This window comes from Amphibalanus amphitrite, unplaced genomic scaffold (genome assembly GCF_019059575.1).
Source record: "Amphibalanus amphitrite isolate SeventyFive unplaced genomic scaffold, NRLGWU_Aamphi_draft 001134F_arrow, whole genome shotgun sequence".
Classification (NCBI taxonomy): domain Eukaryota; kingdom Metazoa; phylum Arthropoda; class Thecostraca; order Balanomorpha; family Balanidae; genus Amphibalanus; species Amphibalanus amphitrite.
The window spans coordinates 40,342-63,649 of NW_024882628.1; the positions used below are offsets into that span (position 1 = coordinate 40,342).

Genomic DNA, 23,308 nt, shown 5'->3' on the forward strand with positions numbered 1-23,308 from the left:
GGAACAGTCCGTCCAAAGTTGTCAGTGAAGTGATTTATTTCCGAACATTCCAAGATTTTTAAAGATTTTTGTTTTTCGTCTACATTGGTCATTCCTATATTCGGCTCCGAGGGCAAGAATGGTGAACGTTGAAATCTCATATCGACTAAGGCTCGTCTCTCTATGAGCTCGGATCAAGATTCGATATAGATATATAGTAGGTACCCCCGACCCCGCTTGATTTCCATGAACTTGGCTCTGGAATTTTCAAATAATGAATAACGTCATTAAACGTTAGGGAGCTAAATCTATTCATTTGTTCGTTTTCTGGCTTGCAGTGTTTACTGTCAAACATTTGACGATATCAAAAGTTTATTTACAAACGAACACATCGACAACGTGTAGATGTCACACCTCGCTCGCATACACGACATTTTTCCGCGAAGCAGCCTGGCCACACCTGCAGTTCGCAAGTCAAGCACAAATATAATAACAAAACATGAAGTTGTGCCGCATCATTGAACGCATTCCGAATACCGCAAATAAATAAGTATGTAAACGGCAACATGACTGGCGTGATGAATGACTAGACTTGGAGGAGCATTGTTTAAATCTATGAGTGTGTGCAATGTGATATCTCGCTATGCTAAACGTTTCTTTAAACAAGTCATATTTAGCAAAAACATTGTTTGTACATTGGGTACGCCTGACTAGATTTATTCATTTGAAATGATAAAAAACATCGTTAACAAACGCCAAGTAAATATGAAAAAATGTTTTAAATTAGCCACTTAATTTTCATTTGGCTTCCAATTTCAATAGAACAGTTCATTTCAATGATCTCATCAAAGGGTGAATACACGAAGTTCACACGACAGATGATATCTCCCAAAGCCTTTTCCTCGATACAAGAGTCATCACAAGTGTGTTTGTTCACTATCGTTTATCTCCATTACTTCTGTGGTTGAGTTCACTTGCACTTGCATCTCCATTATACATTTACACACATGTGGCACGTCCCATCCCATAAACTGGAGTTGTGATTCATATAAACGTGCCCACTCTGGCAGTGTAGTGGGACGGCGGGTTCAGTTGGCCGTGTGTCCTTCGATTTCATCCGCTCAGGTAGACACCTTCATGGCTGTGTAGGCCATATGGACGGCCAACGAGGTCCAGAGAACGTGCTGCAGGTCCAACCGCGTCTCCAACCGCCGCCAGATCTGCAAGAGAAACGATACATGAGAATGACATCTGGCAATACTGCAACGCAATACGCCATTCCCATTTCCCACCGTACTTAGCACATGGACCGATCTGAATGACACTTCAGTCGCTACGCTTACTGCATCATGTTTTACTTAGTAACAGGAGGAGACCTTTTTTATTTCAATGGTTGAGCTATCTGATAAATTTAGCAATGGTTATGAGTTATGACTTATGAACATATATTGCACACGAAAGGTTGAGAGTGTGAACTCACCCTGTCGGCGGGCTGGTGTGCTTGGTGCAGCTGGTCGGCCACTCGTCTGAGCTGGGCTCCACAACGCGCCAGTGTCTGCTCCGACGGGCCCTCCCGAACGTGGTTCGGCACCTCTGCCGTGGAGAGCCGAGCCTCTTCAGTCTCGGCAGCCGGCCCTATGCTCCTCCGATCGCTGCCGGACGCCGTTCGGACGACACTGGAGGGCACTGGGCGCGGCACAGACTGCAGCAGGTCCGGCAGACCCGCGTGGAGGCCGGAGACGGCGCTGGGGGCGGCCGACTTACTCCCTGTGGAAGGAGCGAGACCATTTATTCAGTTCAAGCCCTGTCTCATTTTACTGATTCTGCCCGTCTCATTTTACGGTCTCATTTTACGAAATTAACCAGTGACCACAAGTCGATCTGGTAAAGTCTACCCCGCGTTTAAACTGTACGAGCCCAATAATTCCCATGCCCCGAGAATGGACAATCATGCTTCTAAAAACCATTTTTTGCCAGTGATAAAAAAGAGCAGTCCCTGCTTCACTTTTGCTGATAAATCAATGGCCATAAACGTGCAGTAATGTAGTCAAAAATGCATTATAGTTGGTGATTTAAAAGCAACGAAACGTACCTAAATACAAATTGCTAAGGATCACCAGGCAAGCTTAACCAGGTCTATGGCCTGAATAGTAAAATAACACCTTTGAACTTTTTGAGAATGTTGAAAATATCAGAAGTTCATTTTAGTACTAAAATAAGGAAGATGGTGCTTCCTGTGCTTCACGACAACATCCCTCTCTCCCCACCCCGACACTCTGCCGTGGGACCCACCCGCGGCCATCTGCACGTCCGGCGGTGCCGCGGCGGGCTTGTGCTGCACGGCGGTAGCGCGCACGGGCACTGCGCGCAGCAGTAGCAGAACATCCTCGTACGGCACGGCCATCAGCACCACACACCAGCTGGCCATGCTCCGCCACTGCCGGCCTGTTCTTCGAGCGAGGTCGTCTTCTCCGCCTCACAAGCAGGTGTGATTGCGCAGGTAACTGCTCCCTGCTTTGAAATCGACTTGCCTTCCGTTATAATAAACACACCCCAATAAGTGTCTTTCCAAAGTCCACACTCTGCTCACTCTGCCGCTCCAGTCCGCCGCACCAGTGTCCACTCTGTACCCTGAGGCTGTTGTGATCGCGTGGTTACGCCACCGCTCGCCTATCGATCACGTCCGCACCCGACCGAGTCCCACACCCATCTGTTGGTCCGCCGCCGACGGCCGCCGCGATACGTCGCTAGCACTGGTCGCTCCTCCGCTCAGGGGCGGGGCTAACGCTGGCAGCCGGCGTCGGGGGGCGGAACGCTCGATGTTAGGTAGATACTACAGAGAAATGCATATGCGTTTGATCTTTGGTATAATGGAGTGGGTTACTCGTCAAACGTCATCAATGCTTTGCAACTTAAAATGCAAAAATGACGCTAATGCGGAATATATTTGGTATTCGGTAGGACTGAGTGATAAGAAATTTTCTCCATTCTCCAAGCAAACAATTGGATCGAATGTCCACACGTATTCAACTTCAGATCCCATGACAATGTTTGAGCTGTGTTTTGCTTTTAGCATACCATGTTCGGCTAATTGTTTCGCTTTCCTTTCAATGTGCAAAAAGCATGTTCTGTCAGAAATATCCACAGTTTGAAATGAATCGCCATCCGCCTCTTTTCGAAACTTTAATCTCACGAACGCTCAACCGAGAGGCGCTCGTTTTGTCTAGGTACGCTGTTCCGCCACACAGAAGTGTCGTGCGGTACAGCATATCAAGCCAGGGAAGGATAGCGCGTTGTGCGTCAGCGCAGTCTCAGTTCTCCAACGGCTGTCGCCTGTCAAGCCAGAGGACTAAGGGTTGTTACATAGAAATATCGAGTTATTGTTGTGCGCTTTCTGAATAAATATTGGGCTACCTTACACCAGAGTTAGCCGGCCTCCAAACGAGAAGAGACCGAAACAAACTATTGTTGACAAGTGATAGCAGATATGAAATACCGGCAACGCCGACAACCAAAACGGCTGAATGATGGCCCTCTGCATAAAACTGCTTCGAAACCAGTCACGGTACGTAACACTTTCATGATAGTGTTCCTGGTAGTATTGTCATCCATGATTCGGATCGACTTTTTTAAAGATGTCGGAAGTAGAAAAAAAATCGGCTTCATTTTTATATGGCGATGCTACTCTAGTCTCTAAGGTAATAAGTTTTGCTGCGTCGTGCGGGTAGGTAGCAGTCCCGTAGCGCAGTTGGTAGAGCATTGGGCTAGCCGCGTGCGGTGAGAGTCCGAGTTTGAGTCGCTTCGGCGCTCGATCTGTGAGACTCCGAACGGGGGTAGACCGCGGTTGGTGGGAGAAGTCGCCTCGTGACTTCTGATTCAACGACTTCTACTGCAGTAGAGTCGATTGGGTGGAACTGACCATGTCAAGGTTTGATTGGCATATTAACTGCTAAATTTTGGCATTTAAATTATCCCCATTGAGCTCGACATTGCCTTACCGGATAGTAAGAGGCGAGGCCTACGCAGCAAGCTATACCTACTTAGCGTGAATCGCAGAGTCGTCTCTGCAATGACTGCGGTGAGTCACGGTGACTGCACTGCCCGCAGTAGACGCTATCCCTGCCTGACTGGCTAGACTGTGCCGCAAAACAGAGCTGCAGTGCGGCACAGTACAGCCGATACAGGAATAGGTATTAGGTATGCTCCGGTGACTGCACTGCGGCAACAGACGCCATCTCTCTACCTGGATGCCTAGACTGTGCCGCACGACAGAGCTGCGATGCGGTGACTGCACTGCGGCACAGATGCTATCCTTACCTGGATGGCTAGACTGTGCCGCACGACAGCTCTGTCTGTGGTGACTGCACTGCCGCAGCGGAAAATATCCCTACCTGACTGGGTAGACTGTGCCGCAGGACACGAGTGTAGTTCGGCACACGTCTGCTTGCCTTACTGAACAAAACTGAGCCCAAGATTGCAGATTGCAAGATTGCAGACTGGTGTTTGCGAAGCTTATTAGCTGTTATCAACGACACATCTTTTCCAATGCATATACACAATAAAAAGACAAGATATATGTCTCCTTAAAATGCTGTAAAATACGAACCATTATCTTTGTTTGTGTGCTGCCAGGATTACCGATAGCCGTGGCTTGATTCCAGCTTATCGATCAATGTACCAACGCTTCTAGTCATCTGCCCAGCGCTCATAGTCATGCCATAGTGCACGCTCTTCTCCATTTGATCAAAGACAACTGCACACGGCTAATTTCGTACCGTTCTCCTTCCACTAGCTATCCTCTTCAATCCCTAGCAAACAAACAGACCGCTTTCCTGGCTCTTGACTCTCAAAGCGACTTATTGGGAATCCAGCTAATTGCGGCGGCTTCAAACGCTGGCCCCAGCGGCGTCCCCGCCCGGCGGTCCATTGTGCTGTGAAGAGTCGGGCCGACTGAATACCGCATCAAAAGGACGTCCTTTTGTGGCATCGGCCGTGGCCGCGTGCCGAGCTCGAGTGCTGTGGATCTTCTGAGACCGCTGAGGTGGGGCTAATCAGAACGAGGCAGAAGAGGCTCCTGCACTGAAGGGAGATGGGCTGGTCGGTACCGCACTGCCGCCGGGCGTGGTCGCTGGGACATCTGCAGTGATAGATACCCATACATATGTCTGCATCTGTGGTGCTGTGGGGCTGTTCACCACATATCAGTGACTGGATTTTACGTTAATCAGAAATGGAAAATATCAACCTGGTGCGTGTTCCAAAAATTCAATCAGTTCGATCCAAACGGCCCCAAGTAAAAGAATTAATTTAAGGAGCGGGTTGTTATATTTAAATTACCAAAACGAAGTCAAAAACCAAAACAGCGAATCAGACAATGGAGCGGCGAAGAGACGAGAATGAAATCCAAGTTTGCCAAATATGCCCTGCCTAATCTAAGTTATAAATCCCGGACAGAACGGGCCAAATCGCGGAGCCAGACGTGACGCGTCTGCTCGGGCCAAGAGCTCGGCCAGAAGTCCCGGGGTAGCGCGCGGCCCGACGCAGCGGGCCGGGTCCAGACATGCGCAGAAGCACTCGGACACCACGTGGCTGCCGATCGGAGCGCGGATTGGTCACTGGCCGACGCACTGCGGCAGCGCAGGCCGCAGACACGCGGTCGCATCGTGATGGGACAAAGTTCACGAACAGACACGTCCTGGGCCGCCTCCCCAGCGCCGGGGCGGGGTAGCGACGTCACAAGTCGGCGCGCAAATCGGTCTGCGCCGGGAACTCCCGTGCCGGCCGGCGACACACGTGGTTACCACAGTACTCACCGCCTCAGCGCGGAGCGCATACACGATAAGCCAAAACAATCACTTTTCACATCACTCGGTGCGCGACGCGATCGACACTTCACTGCGCGACGCAATAATCACTACACGGTACGGCGCAACGCAATTGTCACTGCACGGTCCTGCGCGACGCAAGAATCACTACACCGCGCGACGCAGTTATCACTTCACTGTCGGCGCCACGCGATCAGGATCGTCCTCGAACGCACGTACGCGGGCGCACTCAAAAGTATCGGAAGTCCGGTTGCGGCCGGAAGTGCACGCGGCGGCCGCTGCGGGTGTGCACCGGCGCAGCCGCGGACGGCTTGTCGTCCTCGTCCGGCGATGCGGAAGACGTCTCTCCAGGTCTTGAAGTCCTCTTGCTGGACGGTCTTGTAGTCGTCGGCGTCGGTGTCGGCTCGTCGGGCGCCCCAGTAGCGAGGGGCCCGAGCGAGGTCGACGGTGACGGCTGCTGCTCCGGAGCCGTAGGCTCGGTACTGCTCGGACCAAGCGTGTCCGCAGGTGGCGGCATGTGTGCCGGTTTGAGTCTGTCGACGCTTACAGTGTCGTGGGCGCCAGTCGGCAGCTCCAACGTGAACACTTTAGGGCTGCGTCTGATGACTCGCATGGGGCCGCGGTACGGGGACTCCAGAGAGTGCCGCACGCGGTCAACGCGTACCCACACGTGTGTGCATGTCATGAGATCGGGTGGCACGTGCGTCGGTGGTGTGCGGGCGTGGTTCGAGCCCTGTGAGAGTGTGACGAAATCGATTTCTGACATACGTTTTGCCAGTTCTTGGACGTACTTTGTCCCGACGGGGACCTTCTCGACGGCGCAGCGGGGAAACAGCACCTGCGCGCCTGTGACGGCAGTGAATGCCGAAAAACCCGACTCTGCTGGCATGGCTCTCAAACCTAGCAAAACGACGGGTAGCGCGCGCAGCCACTCTTGCCTGCGCGCCCGGATGGCGGCTTTGAGCGTTCGGTGGACTCTTTCCACCATCCCATTGCACGTCGGATGATAAGCAGTGGTTCGGAGGCGATGGAAACCTATCATTGAAGACAAATGCGCAAACAGTTCCGATTCGAATTGGGAACCGCGGTCCGTGACTACATGCAGTGGCACTCCGAACCGGGACACCCAAGTGTCGAGGAAAGCGGAGGCTACACTTTCCGCGGTGATCGAGACCAACGGCACGGCCTCGACCCAACGCGTGGCGCGATCGATGCATGTCAACAAATAACGAAATGGCGCGGTGAAGGGGTGCCCGTGGGGTACTGACGGGGGCAGCGGCCCGACTATGTCTATATGTACAGTTTCGAACCGCTGTGAGGGCACGTCAAACCGACCGGGCGGAGAACGAGTGTGCCTGTGCACCTTGGCTTCCTGGCATGCTTCACACTCCTTCACCCATCGAGCAATGTCGCGGCGCATGTCACGCCAGAAATAGCGTGAGCTGATGAGGCGGGTGGTGCCTTTCCTACCCGGGTGTGACAGGCCGTGGAAACGATCAAACACGGCGCGCCTGCATGCCTCTGGTACGTACGGGCGTGGATGTGGTCCAGAGTTTTCACACAGGACTGTGATGTCGCCAGATAGTGTTACTGGCTCCAATCGGGAGATGTCCTGCGGCTTTGAGCGCGATTCTGAACCTGACTCGGCTTGCTGGTGCTCTGTATCAGCACTGTCGGCGTCTCTCTCCTTTTCCTGCTTCTGAGCCGCCGCGATAAAATGGAGGTCACATGCATCGAGGGACACTGCATTTACCGGGCGACTGAGGCAGTCCGCCACCACGTTGTCACTGCCACGAATGTACGAGACCTCCGTGATGTATTCCGTGACGACACACCAGTGGCGCTGTTGGCGGTCAGACTTAGCCGTGTGCGGGCTGTGAAAAGCGCGCACGAGTGGCTTGTGGTCCGTTCGCAGGGTAACGTGGCGGCCTTCGATCATGTCACGAAAGTGGAGTGTGGCCAGGTAAGCCGCGAGTAGCTCTCTGTCATACGCGGCGTACTTCTGTTGGGCCTGACTGAGCTTCCGTGAAAAGAAGCCAATGGGAACGGGTACTCCGTCCACAATCTGATGGAGCGCGGCACCCACCGCGACTTGTGATGCGTCAGTAACGAGCTCGTACTGCTCGCAGTGTGGCACTGGGTGTGGCAGAGTGCAGGCGCCAGCCAGCGCTGCTTTACTGTCACTGAACGCCTGAGTCTGTTCCTCTGTCCACGTCAGTTCTTTGCTTTTTGGGTTGAGTCGAATCAGTTCGGTCAGGTGGAACGTGGCATCGGCGAATCGCGGAATCATACGCCGGTAGAAGCCGATGAGTCCCAGATAGCGACGCAGTGACTCTGAGTCATGCGGTAGAGGGAGGTCCAGAATCTCCTTCACTCTGGCCTTGGGAGGTGTGACACCTGTGCTGGTGACGTCATGACCGAGGAAAATGAGTGACTTCTTCATGAACTCGCATTTCTCCAGTGAGATGCGAAGCTTGTGCTCAGCCAGCTTGCTGAACACGAGGCGCAGATCTTTCTCATGCTGCTCCTGGTTCTCGGAAAATACCAGAATATCGTCGAGATAGACGAACACGCACGGCACGTCTCGGAAGATGCCGTCCATGACCCTCTGGAATGTGGCACCTGCGTTGCGAAGCCCCATTGGAATGAAGGTGTATTCGTACAAGCCGAAGGGCGTGGTGACGGCCGTCTTCTCTGAGTCAGCGGGGTTCATAGGCACCTGGTGATATGCACGGAGCAGATCGATTTTGCTGAACCTCTGAGCGTTGTGGAGCTTGGTTGAGAGGCTCTGAATGTGCGGCAGTGGGTAGCGGTCCGGTTTGGTTACGGCGTTGAGCGCGCGGTAATCACCGGTGACACGCCACTCACCAGGAGTACTCTTCGGAACCATGTGGATGGGTGAGGCCCACGGGGACCTAGAAGGACGAATCACTCCTGTTTTGAGCAGCACATCGAGTGCTTGCTTTGCTGCAGTTAGTTTGTCGGGCGGCAGCTTGCGTGGGCTGGCGAACGTGGGTGGAGCGCTGCCGGTGTCGATGAAGTGAGTGGTTTTGATTGGCGAGTCTGTGTACTCCGGCTGGTTAGGGCTGAGAACAGCGGGGTGATCCTCTAGGATGGGCCGCACTGCCTCAGGCACCTGAGCGAGATCATTTATCACCAAATGAACAGACTGCCCGGTCGTCGGTACACCGGGAGCAGAGAGCAGAGTGGTGGAGTCGCGGAGAACTTGTGAACCACAATCGACAACCAACGAGTTGTGAGCGAGAAAATCGTTACCGAGTAGCGGCTCTGTCACTTCAGCCACTACAAATGTCCATGTGTAACTGCGTCTGAGTGTGGGGAGGACAATATCGAGAGTGGCCTCGCCATGCACGCGCAGTGGCTGCCCGCTGGCAGTCGTGATCGAAACAGCGGACGGGTGGATTATAGTTCCATTCACATAGGAGGGTGGAACCAGGGATACACCAGCGCCAGTATCCACGATGAATTTCAGGGGCTGATCATTCACCTTGGCTGTTACCCTAAGGAGCGGCAGGCCGAGGGCTGCGTTTACGGCCTGCTCCTCTCGTTTCCCGACTCTGAGGCTGCACGGGCATAGAGATCTTATATACATAGAGATGACATGCACTTAAAATCGTGGCGATTCAGTGGGTCTTTTTAAGCAACTTATTTTCAGCCAGTAGCGTGCCAATATGGCTGAGGCATTGTTAGTCTGAAGAAATTATTACGTAGCGAGCGAAGCAAGCGTAGTCTTTCGTAGATTAACGGAAATTTCTGAGTATGAGCGGCCGGCCGGCCGTGGTTACGCTTTTGCGAGGCTTATATCTCAGCAACCACTTCACCGATTTACATTCGATGATTTTTCTAGGGTAGCTTCATTCCTTCTACCAAGTATTGGACTATTCTCGATGCATGTGGGTGACCGCTTATGCACGTGCCACGTGCAAAACGAAGAGGTGTCAGTTTTGCAATTGTTGCAATATCTTGGTAACTACTTGGCCGATTGCGCTGAAAGTTGGTATGTAAGTAGGCACCCACTAGGCAATGCATATCCATGTGCCACAGTTGGGGTGCTGCTGCACGTGCGCACGTGCAGGGGTCGATTCCAGATCTCGAGAACGGCTGAACCGATTGTGCTGAAATTTGGTACATGGTTAGGGACCGGTTAGTAGGGTGGCGTGCAAAAGTCAGTTGTGACCCATTTTGCACGTGTGCACGTGCAGGGTGCCGCTTCCAGATCTCGATAACGGCTAGGCCGATTGCGCTCAAATTTGGCACATCGCTAGGGACCGGTTAGTAGGGTGCAGTGCACAAGTTAGTTGGAGGCGTCCCTTGCAAATTCGCTTGTCCAAGGCCCACCCTCTCGCTCGCTCCGTTGGTCGCCCCAAAAGGCGTTTTACTGGTTAAAGATATTGCTGTTCTTTCCTGGCTGATTTCATTCCTGAGGTAAGCAATGAAATTTGTAGCATGATTTCATTTTGTGTTTTTATTGAATTCCTTAAAAGCTCGCCTAAAAACATTCTCTCTCATTCAGGCTCTCATCAACCCGGCAGGCGGTGGACCTCCCGGCCACCTTCCGCGCGGTGGGGGGGGGGGGCATTTTTTTGCCCCCCTCCCGTATCTCCGAAACTACTGGACGGATCCGTAACATTCAAACGATGTTCGATAGCCCTGTCAAATTTGTCGACGGAACTCCAATTTCATTGACCTCGGGGTCACCGATGACGTCACAGGTCAGGTCAAAGATAAAATGTTTCGCGTACGTTAAAAATAGGGCGTACGTTGCCTAGTATATATGTTGCTATTAGAGGTCACTGATAATACCATGTCAGGTCACAGGTCAGGTCACCAAGGGTCAGCACATGAACCAACTTTACTATTTACTACATAGGGCTGTGCGATGCATGTTTTATGGCCCCCTGACATGGTCCCCCCCAAAAAGGTTACAGGTCTAAGGTCATTTGGGTCAGGTTCATGGAATTTTCAGGGTAGGTTCCTTGAGATTTGGTCCAGTTTGGCGCTTTCGGTCAGCCGTCGTGAAAACGGCTGTTCTGAACCTTTCTGAGCACGGTGCAAGCTCAAATATACATATGTTGCATGTTCCCATTCAATGATACATTAACCCTCGCCGGACCTATTGGTTTTATACATACGCGCCGGCCGGGGGAGGGGGGGGGGGGTTGGTACGATTTCCCTCGCCGTTTCGCCCCTGATGAAGCTAGGGCGTCGCGGAAAAAACAAGCGTGTGCGCCGTTACAAGACGCAGGGACTGGTAGGGTAAGGTGCCTAATCAGCGACCCACTTAATTTGAGCCGTCATTGCTCACGCTCTGTGGGTGCCACTGTGTTACTGACTTGATTTTCGGAGAGATCGTTCATTTTTCTATTAAAATATAGTCATTTTCTGCCCCAATATTCACTAACATATTTGTAGTGAGCATTTTGGCAAACCATTGCAAAAAACGCTAATAGGGAACTCTTCCCGATTAGCGACCGAGGAGGGTCGCTAATAAGTCTATGGGTTTCCCCATACTAAAAATGGCAAAAAATGCGACGCCTGAAAAGATGAAATATGATCTCAAAAAGGTAACCTATACGCAAAGCACTCAATCACTCGGACAGGAACGTTTATCCAACACATTTACGTAAGTAAAAACTGATCACGTGATGCACCGAAGGCGAAAAGAAGGCGGGAACCCAAATTTTTGCGGGCTATCTTGTATGATATTCGAGGTCCGCGCTGAATTCGGCACCCCTGCAGTCGGTGACGACATTTGGCATTCCCTGCCGGCTGCCACACATTGCAAGCTTCAGCAACAACTCATTTTCATTTCTCTCTTTTCCCCTTTCTTTCCCTTCTTGAGCTATTTGCGACCATGTCAGGCGCAAATAGGAAATATGAGTTGCGACACATTTTTAACCGCCATGCTGTGCACAGTTGAGCGATTCACTATGGGAAAACGGCAATCAATTAAAAAAGGAATGTCGATTCAGAATAAAAAAGGTGCATCATCCTAATGTGCATCGCTTTTCATCAGAGAGGGCCCAAACACACACGTTTTGGATAAGAAACTCGTCATTTTTATTTAAACTCACCTGAAACGTCCCACCAGAAACATCGACAACCGGAAAATAATTTAATTTGATAACCAAAGTATGGCTGACCTTTTGACGATGTTTTTACCCCGTTTTCTCCTGCCAGTTCTTCTGTAGGGAGGTAGGTCGCAAATCGGAAAGGGTCGCTAATTAGGCACCTTACCCTACCCGATTTTAAGGTCTCATGAGGTCAGGTCAAGTGACCAAGTACCAGGGTTCAGTTTTTCATAACTTCGCAAAAAACGGTCGGAGAGCCGCGATTTTGGCATCATCGTGTTCGCCTCGCTCAGGCGCGTCGAATGGTATACTTTTTGTTCGGGTGAGGTCAACCTGAGGTGTTGACCTCGGGTCAAGGGCAGGTCAGCTCCCCCAGATCACGAAGCTGGTCGAAAGAGGTCATGTTACATATTACTCGAATCGGCAGGTCTTCCTGAGTTTATTGGTGGTTTTCCCGACTCGCTAACTCAATTTGATGAGGAGTTATTGATGAAAACTCTAATGACCCAAGTATATAACTGCAATGAAAATCGTAGGGCCTCATGCTAATAATTATATTCAAAATAGGGCCAAGAAAATAAGACATGTTGGCCAAACTGACAAACTGACTTTTGTCAAACCGTCTTACGGTTTTCATTGCAGTTATATACGAGTATGTATGTAATCATGAGCCTCAAAACTGCGCTTTCTTTAACCAATGACCCAAGTGACCATAAATGACGCCACGCAATGTCAACAATGCAAAAGTGAAGCATCGGACCTTGCAAGACGTGCAAGAAATCACGATTCCATGTGCTGGAGACAGTTTGAGATAGTTCTCGGGGCTAACATAGCAGTTTTCATTTTTCCCCATTGACTTATAGGTACCTAATGGTGAGGTCACGTGGCCGACCTGACCTCATGTGATTTTTAGGAAAAATCCGAGATATATGTACAAGTTGTGAGACCCCTGGATGATACTACATCCTGTAAGTTTCATCTCCCTGTGAAAGTTCCTCTGGCACTGACGGCGTTGCGAAGTTGCGACATCTGAGGACTGTGCAGAGGTTCACTTATGACGTCACAGTTCAGTGACCTGACCTGACCTGAAAATGCGGTTGGTGTCACAAGATGCGGCTTGGATCAAAGGTCAGGTATACCAAGTTTTAGCTCTCTATCACCTGCGTGTTCGGAGCTATCGTGAAAACCCCTATAGGGAGGCGGCACCCCCCCCCCCCCACCCGTCGGACGGCGAGGGTTAATGGATACATGCAGTACCTGATACGAGCATAAGGTTAAAACATGCCTAAATTCATTTCAATAATAACGCTCGAAAGCGTCACAGCTAGACAAAAAAGAAAAACTGTACTTAAAAATAAGCGGATGTGAACACAATCTCCTTGACCGAATCCTTACAAAATGCAAGTCACGGGCCATGGCACTCCAGAAAACCTTGCTTAAAAAGACCCACTGAATCGCCACGAAATCAAGTGCTTTAACATAGGCGTGTCATCTCTATGTATATAAGATCTCTATGTGCACGGGAGGGAGATGCAGCTCGTGAGGACGGCTGCATGGTCAGATCAGCAGCTTTGTCGGGCCAGTGACACCATGGCTTGCAAGTGCGTGCTCGGCTGCCGAAAAACAGGTGAGCACGGCATACTTTCGGCTTCTGGTCAGGGTGGAACGGCGTGAGACCGAGAGACGCCCTTGAATCACGAGCATCACGAGCAGGGGAGTGTGTGGCGGCTCGGCTCTGCGGCTGAATGGCCCTGTGGTACCTTGGGTGCTGCTGAGCCACAAGGAACGCCTGTGAGTCAGACTGTGGGTCCTGATCCTGACAGTGAACCATGTTAGCAGCTGAGTTTTGCACAAGAGGCATCAGTTCGTCCGCGAGTTTGCCCAACTGCGACAGTGAGAGCTCGCGCTGAGAAGCCAGGGCCGTAGCAATGCCTGTAGGTAGCGACTGGATAAATTTGTGCCGAACGAGATCGTCTCAGACACCAACCTTGTCGGCCACCTCTCTGAGTTCGCTTAGAAAGAGTGAGGGTCGGCCCGTCAGACGCGTTTTGCTGATCAGTTTCTCAAACATCTCTGGCTTTGTCTTTTCGTACATGTCAGTGACGGCTGTCTGTAGCTCAGAGAAATTTTTGTTGCTCAAGACAGCACGCGGAATGTGCGAGATGGTTTCCGGAGGCAGGGCAGAGAGAACGTGGTAGAATTTGGTCTGCGAGTTGGTGATTTTGGCAATGTTAAATTGGGCGTCCATAATAGCGAACCAGCCGTCAACCGCGGTGTCCATAAAAACCGGCGGCTTGATCGACACATGATGGACCGGCTCAGCATGAGCGGGTTCCATCGTGCCCTCGTTCGTCATGATCGTTAAAGTATAGCCGGTGTTTGCAATGCACTGAACAATTAAAATTTAAAACACCGAGTGCAAAATCCGAAAGAGCCAATGGAACGCCGAAATAAAATCACCGAGAAGATAAATGCCTAACTAATCACACGGCGGAGAGGTGGCACAGAAACCATCATGGAAAAGTGGCGCAGAAGCCACTGTGGAGCGACGGAATAGCAATCCATGTGGGGGAATAAAATGAAATAATTGATTCGGGAATGAGCGGAGGCGACAACCCGGAAGTATGGAAAAAATCGAACAAGAATCACGTCGGGGTCACCAATATGTGGTGCTGTGGGGCTGTTCACCACATATCAGTGACTGGATTTTACGTTAATCAGAAATGGAAAATATCAACCTGGTGCGTGTTCCAAAAATTCAATCAGTTCGATCCAAACGGCCCCAAGTAAAAGAATTAATTTAAGGAGCGGGTTGTTATATTTAAATTACCAAAACGAAGTCAAAAACCAAAACAGCGAATCAGACAATGGAGCGGCGAAGAGACGAGAATGAAATCCAAGTTTGCCAAATATGCCCTGCCTAATCTAAGTTATAAATCCCGGACAGAACGGGCCAAATCGCGGAGCCAGACGTGACGCGTCTGCTCGGGCCAAGAGCTCGGCCAGAAGTCCCGGGGTAGCGCGCGGCCCGACGCAGCGGGCCGGGTCCAGACATGCGCAGAAGCACTCGGACACCACGTGGCTGCCGATCGGAGCGCGGATTGGTCACTGGCCGACGCACTGCGGCAGCGCAGGCCGCAGACACGCGGTCGCATCGTGATGGGACAAAGTTCACGAACAGACACGTCCTGGGCCGCCTCCCCAGCGCCGGGGCGGGGTAGCGACGTCACAAGTCGGCGCGCGAATCGGTCTGCGCCGGGAACTCCCGTGCCGGCCGGCGACACACGTGGTTACCACACATCATTGCCTGGTGTTCCTGTCGATATTCCTCATGATAACTAGTCTTTTCTTGACACAAATTGACGTGAAGATGTGAAAACGTTAGATGTCTTCCACCTAGTCTTGTCTTTACGAATATTGTGGCGTCTGTTTTGGCTTTGGAAGAAAAATCACTAGCTACTGGTACCGAATTCCATTCCACCTGAACGAGCACGCCCTTTTCGGTGAGCGTATGTCTGCAAACACTGGCTTCCGAAACACCATCAGTCATCATATCGGCTGCGAAAAACGGGCATCATTAGCCGTGGTTAAGTAAGTATGCTCAGCATCATTAAGCTAAATAGGGTGGTGTATGCATAATGCATGTTATTATTAGGGATGGTGTTGATGAGTTTCAAAGTAATTAGTTTTCAATCCTAGTTGGCAGACTTCAATCAGGGTATGAGCTGCACGGAAGCGACGCCAATTAAAAGCCGCACCTCTTCACCGCATTTTAGCTACCAGTGGTACAAAACTGTTCTTTTCATGGAGAGCCCTGAACTGCGGAGCGGTCCGAGCGTATCCTGGTGTTTAATTGTGTCTGTTTGGTGCTGGGAGTCGCCCCACAAAATGAGCACCAATCACTCGCGATCTGCGCGCCACACATAAAGCCATGACGTGGCCGAAACAGGAATCAGTGCGGCTCACGTGGGGTCGCGTGGACTTTGACGCGACCGACGCCAACAATTAAAATGGTCATTACAACATTTCGCAAGTCACTGGCGCGTGAGCCGCCGATTTCCATTTGAATAATTTCGGCGACTGCAGTAAAATTGATGGCTGCGCCGCGCGTGGCTGTGAGATTGTGTGAAATCGTCATTGAGGAGCGCGACGCGACCGGCACGCGGTCGCCGCCGGCGGGGGACCACTGTCGTCGACAATGCCGACGCGCCGCGGCGACGGCCAGCGACAATGGCGACGCACCGCGCGCGCGGCGTCCGCTCAATTTAATCTACTTGAACGGGGCGGCAGTGCGCGCTGTCGGGGCCGCTAAGCTGATTTGGTCACCTGCTGCTGGCGTCAAAGGGTTGCCGAGAGCGAAAAACGAAAGGGGAGCAACGTGAAATGCGGAATTAAATTACCCGAAAACCACGCCGACAGCGTGGCAAAGCGCGTCAAAAAATGGCCGCTTTTGATGTGAATAACGGCGGTGACGGAATATTAAACGGAATCACATATCGAGATGTGATTCTGTGATTTGGGAGACTTTGACATGGCAGCTGCTAACCACAGTGTTTGGTTGCTGTGAAAGGGTGAAATGATGTGTCGTTATTGGTTCGTCACAAAGGTTTGAAGGGTGTTTAACACTAATGTTATCAGCGAAATATGTCATTGAATTACAAAATGTGATAGACGATTCGCTTTCATTCAGTCTTGTGAAATTGCCGTGATGCTCGATTGAGTACATAGAATGACGCAATGCTCGTAACAGATATTGCTGATGATGATAAAATATTATTTAGCTACACCTAAAAAGCATCATAGGCACACTACATGTGCACACTACTGAGCACCAGAGATTTCAACGAAAGCAAAAAGGCTGAACACAACTTGTGACGAATAACCGAAAATCCAGGAGGCATTGAATCCGTTGTGGCGGCATTTTCTACTTCATTTTATTAAATGCTACATAAATAATAGTCGTATGCTATAAGACATATTCCGCTTTGCCAGTCCAATCCTTTCTTGCCCCTGAATGATACCTACGCAATATGCATGCAGTGCCCTTGTGAACTTCAGATCTCGTAACATTCTTGGTTCTTTGGAAGAATACAATGCTGGGTGGATACAGAGCATGATACGTTTGGCCATTGAATTTTGGTTATCTTATTTTTCATCAATTATTTCTCCTAGTGCATTTATGCGCGCACAAGAACGGCTATTCATTATGTAAAACCTAATTCAACATTTTCGATGCGTCATAGTCCATTTCAAGATGTCTGCCATCTGATCTAATTCCGTCAAATGGGCCTATTTCGAGCGCCTTTGGTCTTCCGCCGGCGTTCCATATGCGGCATTGTTGCCGTCGGCTCGCCGCGTCTGATTAACAGGCCGTCCCCAGTGGGCAGAGATGCACCTTGCGCGCACCGCCCGCGGCCCCATCGGCCGTCCCGCAGCGTCAACAAAGGCCAGCCCGCCCGGCAGCTTCTCCAAACAATTTAGACACGCAGCGAATTGTCTGCCGGCGTGCCGTCTATGTGCTCTTTGCCTGTAATTAACTCTCGCGTTATTATCTATGCAAATGAACGGGGCCGAACGTTCAGCGCGGTCAAAAATCGGCAGCCGCCGGCGGTACACGAGATGAAATGGTAATGACGAACCGTCGGCGGCCGACCGGCCGGCGGCAGCCTGCGGGCGGGGTGGATGTGAACTGCAGAGGACGAACAGGTGGGTGAACTCCGAACTGGCGCTCAGAGATGTGAGTGAAACTTAGCGAGAATTGGAGTATGGTGCCATAAATATGTATGGTGCCGGGGTGTGCAGTATAGCCAGTTATTTCTATTTATTCATTTTATATTGTGTATGTCTTTTGACCTTGGCTGATTTGAACGAACAACTTAAACATTAATTAAATAAGTTTATCATCTGCATTTAAAAGAAAAAGTTTAAAACAGTAGCTTTTCTGTGGTATAGCTTTTTTGGTTGCAATTTTTCAACATTATTGTTTCCAATCAGGCCGGGGGCGAATTCCGAATATTTGTCCCATTGCTCGTGCACCTGACGTTCCCCTTTCTTGTTTAACGTTCGCGGAGACCACGGCGGCGTCCGTCTGTCCCGGTCTGTCCCTGCCGTGTCGTGCGGCGTCCACCGTCCCCAGCACACCTGGTTAGGTCGCCACGGGTCACCTGCCCCGTGACGGTCGAACAGGTGGACCCCTTCAGCCGGCGCCGAATGCAAATATCGTTCAGTTCACTGGCTGAATTACCGAGCGCGCGGGTGTAATTAGTCCTGCTCTCCCTTCCCCAGACAGGAGCCCCCCCCCTTCCCACCGGGAAGGTACAGACCGGTGCTCCCCTGGGGGAGTGGAAATCAATTTGTGGTGCTCGGTGCGATGTAAGCACCGGTTCCTGGTGTATATCATCCGACGTCTGATGAGGATTAATGGATCTCTTTCTGAAAGGAATACGCTGCAGTTCGCTCCGGGAACCACGAAATGGGGAGAAGAAAGTTGGAATGTCGCTTCCTGCTCTGACAGCCGCGCATAATTGGGCACTGTCAAGATCATTTCAGATGACAGTTTGATCTTGTTTGGTCGGTGTGCATTACATGTGCTATTCTTGTGATTATTATCCACGTATAGAAGCGTTACACTGATGCAGACCTGATTTGATTCTGGTCGGACTAGCACTAGCGGATACTTTATCTCCGTCAATCGACGCTGGGAGTTCGCGGGGGTGGCAATAGGACATGGACACCATTGGTTACAAGCGCCTGATCAGTGGAGGGAGGCCGGGGGGGGGGGGGAGCAGCGATGCACAGTGACTATAAATCCCGACGGTTATTACAGCTCATTACATGGGTGCGACTGCCACCGGTAAAGGGGTGCACGTGGACTGGGCATTACTCACGCGAGTCTCTGCACCTCTGTGGTCCGGGCACGGTGGGGGGGGGGGGGGGACGGGGCGCCCGTGTTACTACATATAAGTGTCCCACCCTTCCCTACTCCCCTGGGACAGGAAGTCGCACCTGGAGGCTACCTGCCGCCGCGCCTCTGACCGGTAATTACACGCGCGCGGTGGTAATTGGTGTGTTAACGAGGTGCACACAGAGCGCTCCTGTGAGCAGATCCCACTAATTTGGCCTGGTCGTCCCCCGTGCCCACTCACCAGGCGCTCGGCGATCGCGTGAACCGGCCAGGAGCCGCCGCGCCGCGTCACGTACGGCGCCACGGGCGGCCGGCCCGCCGCGGGACACCGCAAATATTGGCGGATAAACGCCTCATTTGTACAGTTTTCCTGTCAAAGGGGTGCAATAATTTGCCGGTAATTGGGTCACGTGCAACGATTAGATATAAACACATATTATGGTGTCGAAAAGTTAGCCAAGTAGCTTGCTACAACCATGAATAGCAATCGCTTGTTCAGTAAAAAATGCGATCGGGATGACTTTCGTTTTCTATTTAGCCAAAGGATTTGAGCTGGGTACACGAGCGGACAATGGCGTGGACAGAGGGGGGCGCAGAACGAACGGGGAGAGCCAGCGAGATGGGCAGTCCGGAATTCCATCGATCACTATTAATCAGAGCAGGCTGCTTCCGCCTCTCCACAGTGAATGCGGCTGAAGAGCCGACACAGCACGACGACGTTACGCAGCAGAAAAACGGCATAAAACATTGCGAAGCCGCACGTGTCAACACGCTGGCGACAGGGGGTCGCCCGAGGGCCATTGTGGGGTGCGTCGGCTCCGGAGGTGACGACTCATCGGGGCTCGGCGACTCATCTGATGGATAGCCCGGTGACCCGTGCCGACTCGAGCGCCCAGCGATTTGTCCCTCACTAATGCTGACCGATCGGTCACGGCGTTTTGAAAGGCCACGTGACCAGTGCGTTAGCAGTCGCCGTTGCAGCGGAAACGAAATTAGCATTCGTGGGTGCCACAGGTCGAAGCTGACTACAGGAAAGATACATTTTTCTATGTAATTCTGACTTTTTTGAACAACAAACGAGTTTCGTGCATGATATAAAATAGACGCTAATTGGGTGCGGTTCTCCCCTTCTATGTCCCACCACCTTTTTCGACGTCAAGAGAAAAATTAGAACGGGAAATTAGAAGCATCATGATTAAATGAAACTAGTTGGATATTAAACAGCCTCTTGTGAAATCTTAGAAGAGTGCCTGCATCGTTTACAAGGGCTTCTTAAGTGGCTCGTTATTTTGCGCCGCGCTGTAAAAATGTCGCATTTGTCACGTTTCCAGACACTCGTAATCTCATCGGTAGGAAAACATCTCTTTCTCGCGCCAACGGGCTCGTTTCGACCTTACACGTATTGGCAGAAAATATTATTACAATTGACACGGAGCAATAGAGCTTTGATATTTAATCGAATCGACATATATCTGTTTCATGTGTCGGCAGGTTTCAATTAGCAATTCAGCCGACGACGCAGGTCCGCCAGCGACGGGTCTCGGGCTGATATCGAACAATGGCGCGTCTTCCGACTTACGGCACTAAATCCGAGCGTATCGCGAGTCCTCGACCCTTATAAGAGCACTCTCAGTGAATGCATAATTAGCATCGGGTAGACAGCCACAGTTGACAGGGCCACTTAACCATGTGCTCGAAATTAGCCCTCTTCAGAGCCGGCGCTCGCTCGGTCCAACTGGCAGAGAGCTGATAGTGAATGTGGAGAAAACAATGAACCGGAGGATTTGGAACACAGAGCCTCCCAGAGCGCACGGGGCAGACTGGAAAACAATGAGCCTGAGGATGGACTCCTTTAGCCAGAGTTCGGGTGAAGAAGGGCCACTGTCAGCTTCCTGATACCCACTGCCAGCAATGGGAGTAAAATGGTGCGCGCATACGGCTAAATTTAACGGAAAGTGCCCCGGATTCTTAGTCATGGTCATTGGTCATACCTATGTTGGGTACCTATGTCATAACTGCAGGCAATTCACTTTGACTGTGGACCTTAGGTCCTTCATCTCCATTTGAATGAACGATTTGTCATACTACCCGACCAGGTTTTTGCTGCTGAGGTCATTTCAGGTCAAGCTAGGTCAAGGTCAATGATATGTGTTTGTATGTCTGTGTGTGTCTGAGTGTATACTGATGTGTGCACCGATTGTTTATGTGCCCATATTACATGAAATCATAACCTAAGAAGCTTTTACCCAAAATGCAGTCAAAAAACTGCACGAAAAGTAAATTCAGCTTGCCTAAAACGCAATTATTTTAGATGACCTAGGTTGACCTGGACCCTGACCTTGACATCTGTACATCGTCAAACAACATGTTCCATGATAGGTGAGAGGTAAGACTGGCAAAAAGGGCCGAAATCAAGGTGTCAAAAGCTCACAAGGCCCATAGCCAATGCAAGATGTTGAGAATTGGTCATTTGGGTCATGACATGACCTGAAAAACAAGGTCATATCTCCGAAACCAAAAACCACAGAAACCTGAAATTTTCAGTGGATATCAAGAAAGGATAGAGGAGCAGCTATACCAAAAATCAGGCCTCTAGCTCTAAAAATGTAGAGTGCAGAGCAGAAAGACTACCTGGGGGGGTGGCAACCCCCCCCCCCTGTGCGGGTGAGGGTTAAAAAACAAGCGTATAGATGCACGGTAGCCATCTTCTCTCTTCACAAACCAAGCACCAGGCTTAAGGCTAGTCCCAAGTTCCAGGGCCATTTGATATTACGAACACTGCTAAATGCGGTCGGTGTTTTGTTTAAGCGGACCTGACACGTCCGACCGGGCCCATAACTCAGACGTCGTTTATGAAGACAAACTGTGTGAGCTATGACTGGAGAAGGCAGCGGGGAAAGGCAATTATCTTTATGGCGGCACCGCGAGCCCGCGCACAGAGTAACCCCGAGGTGCGACGCCCGGCGCGCAACAAAGGCCGAATCGGCCGGCCAAAGTGCCGCCCCGGGACGCCTCAATGGCCGCAAAGCCGGCCAGAATTGGCGAACGACACCACGAACACCACGTATATTGTGTTTGTCAGAGACGATGCTGGCAAGTCGTAAATACCCCACAAAACGAGCGGTGCGCGCTAAATGCCCGACGGCAAATAAACACGAGTCCATGTTTCCAAGGCACTTCAAATTGTTGTGCATTTTAGGTGGACTTATTAGCGCAATTTATTGGCATGTTGATTGCACTGGATTGCCATCTAGGGATCCGGAATACAACGATGGTTCGATGTTATTAATCTGCAAATATGATCGTTAATTTTTATTACCTACCATTGTCTAGAAAACAACACGTCAAGGCGAGTGCTCACTGGCCGCTGCCTTCCCTCTCTTCGCTCGTTATTGGCGTTCAATCTGGCACCAAGCTGCCGAACATCCCACCAGCACCGCGGCAAATCCGTGCCTCCGATGACGTCATCTCCGGCCGGCCGTAAATCACGGCGGCCGGCAGACAGGTCAATGAGTGACGTCATTAGTCACCGGCCGGGTGGCGGAGCGTGACGCGGGAGGGGCGCGTGCGTGGCGCATCGCGTTATCATATACACACACAGTGGGGAAACGCCGGGTGAGCGGGCAGGGGGGGGGGGGAGGGGCATGGAAGCGTCGTCACACCTGCAAAGAGGCTGTCTGGGATCTGCATGAACAGCGTTTAGGTTTCAAGCGTTTAAGCTAATGAAGTCACCTCGTACGACGAGCGCAATCAATCCGGTGATCAGCTAGGCGAAAACGACGTGTTCCTCCACCACAAAAAAGCGTCACATTCTGATTCGTGTTGCAGCCTAAGTACTGCTGGCCAAGATTCCTTTACTACCTGCTGGCCGTCATTAGAAAACGGCTATGGGTTGCGACCAAAATAAGAGTGAATTGAGGAAAGTTTCACCAGCTGCACCACCATTTCTGGAAAAAAACTCATCGTTCATTGACAGAAACTACCAAAGCTCATTCCGCGAGTATTCAGAGAGCTTTCGAAAAACCGCGACTCACCCCCACAGATCATTGGTCCAAAGATCTGCCCATGACTGTCAGTCTGAGCACAATTATACGCGCCCTGACGCTGATCCTATGTATAAGGGTCGGCTGTATTCATATCTGTAACACAGAAAACCATGGCCATACGTATAGGCCGGGATAGAATGCAAATGATTTGACGCTATTGACTGAGGCAGAAGCGGTGGCTAAATTAAAACCGAGGGGCGGGGAGGCAATTGTTTCGTTGAATGAGACAGTGAGGGGGCCGCGGGAGAGAGAGAGAGAGAGAGAGAGAGAGAGAGAGAGAGAGAGAGAGAGAGAGAGAGAGAGAGAGAGAGAGAGAGAGAAAGAGAGAGAACACGAACTCCCCAGTACCATGCATTCTTAGTCACAGAAACTTTATGTAACCTAGCTAATAAAGTAGGCATGCAGTATTAAAAATGCACACGAGACTTTGCAGTCGATCGGCTATGATTTACGTTTCCACGT

General features: G+C 51.0%; 1 protein-coding gene across 1 annotated transcript; it reads right to left on the reverse strand.

The window, feature by feature from the left end:
- Positions 1-339: 339 nt before the first annotated feature.
- LOC122370463 lies at positions 340-22,928 on the reverse strand. Its single transcript, XM_043346119.1, has 3 exons — positions 22,835-22,928; positions 1,460-1,746; positions 340-1,199 (listed from the first exon to the last, which is right to left on the reverse strand). Exons 1-3 carry the CDS (start codon positions 22,845-22,847, stop codon positions 1,101-1,103), a joined length of 399 nt encoding a protein of 132 aa, XP_043202054.1. The 5' UTR covers positions 22,848-22,928; the 3' UTR covers positions 340-1,100.
- Positions 22,929-23,308: the final 380 nt, after the last annotated feature.

What these genes read in the sequence shown, in the direction of transcription:
- LOC122370463 (XM_043346119.1), bottom strand. An exon ending in CACACCAGCCCGCCGACAGG is followed by an intron (nt 1,200 to 1,459) that starts GTGAGTTCACAC and finishes TTTCTCTTGCAG; the next exon opens with ATCTGGCGGCGGTTGGAGAC.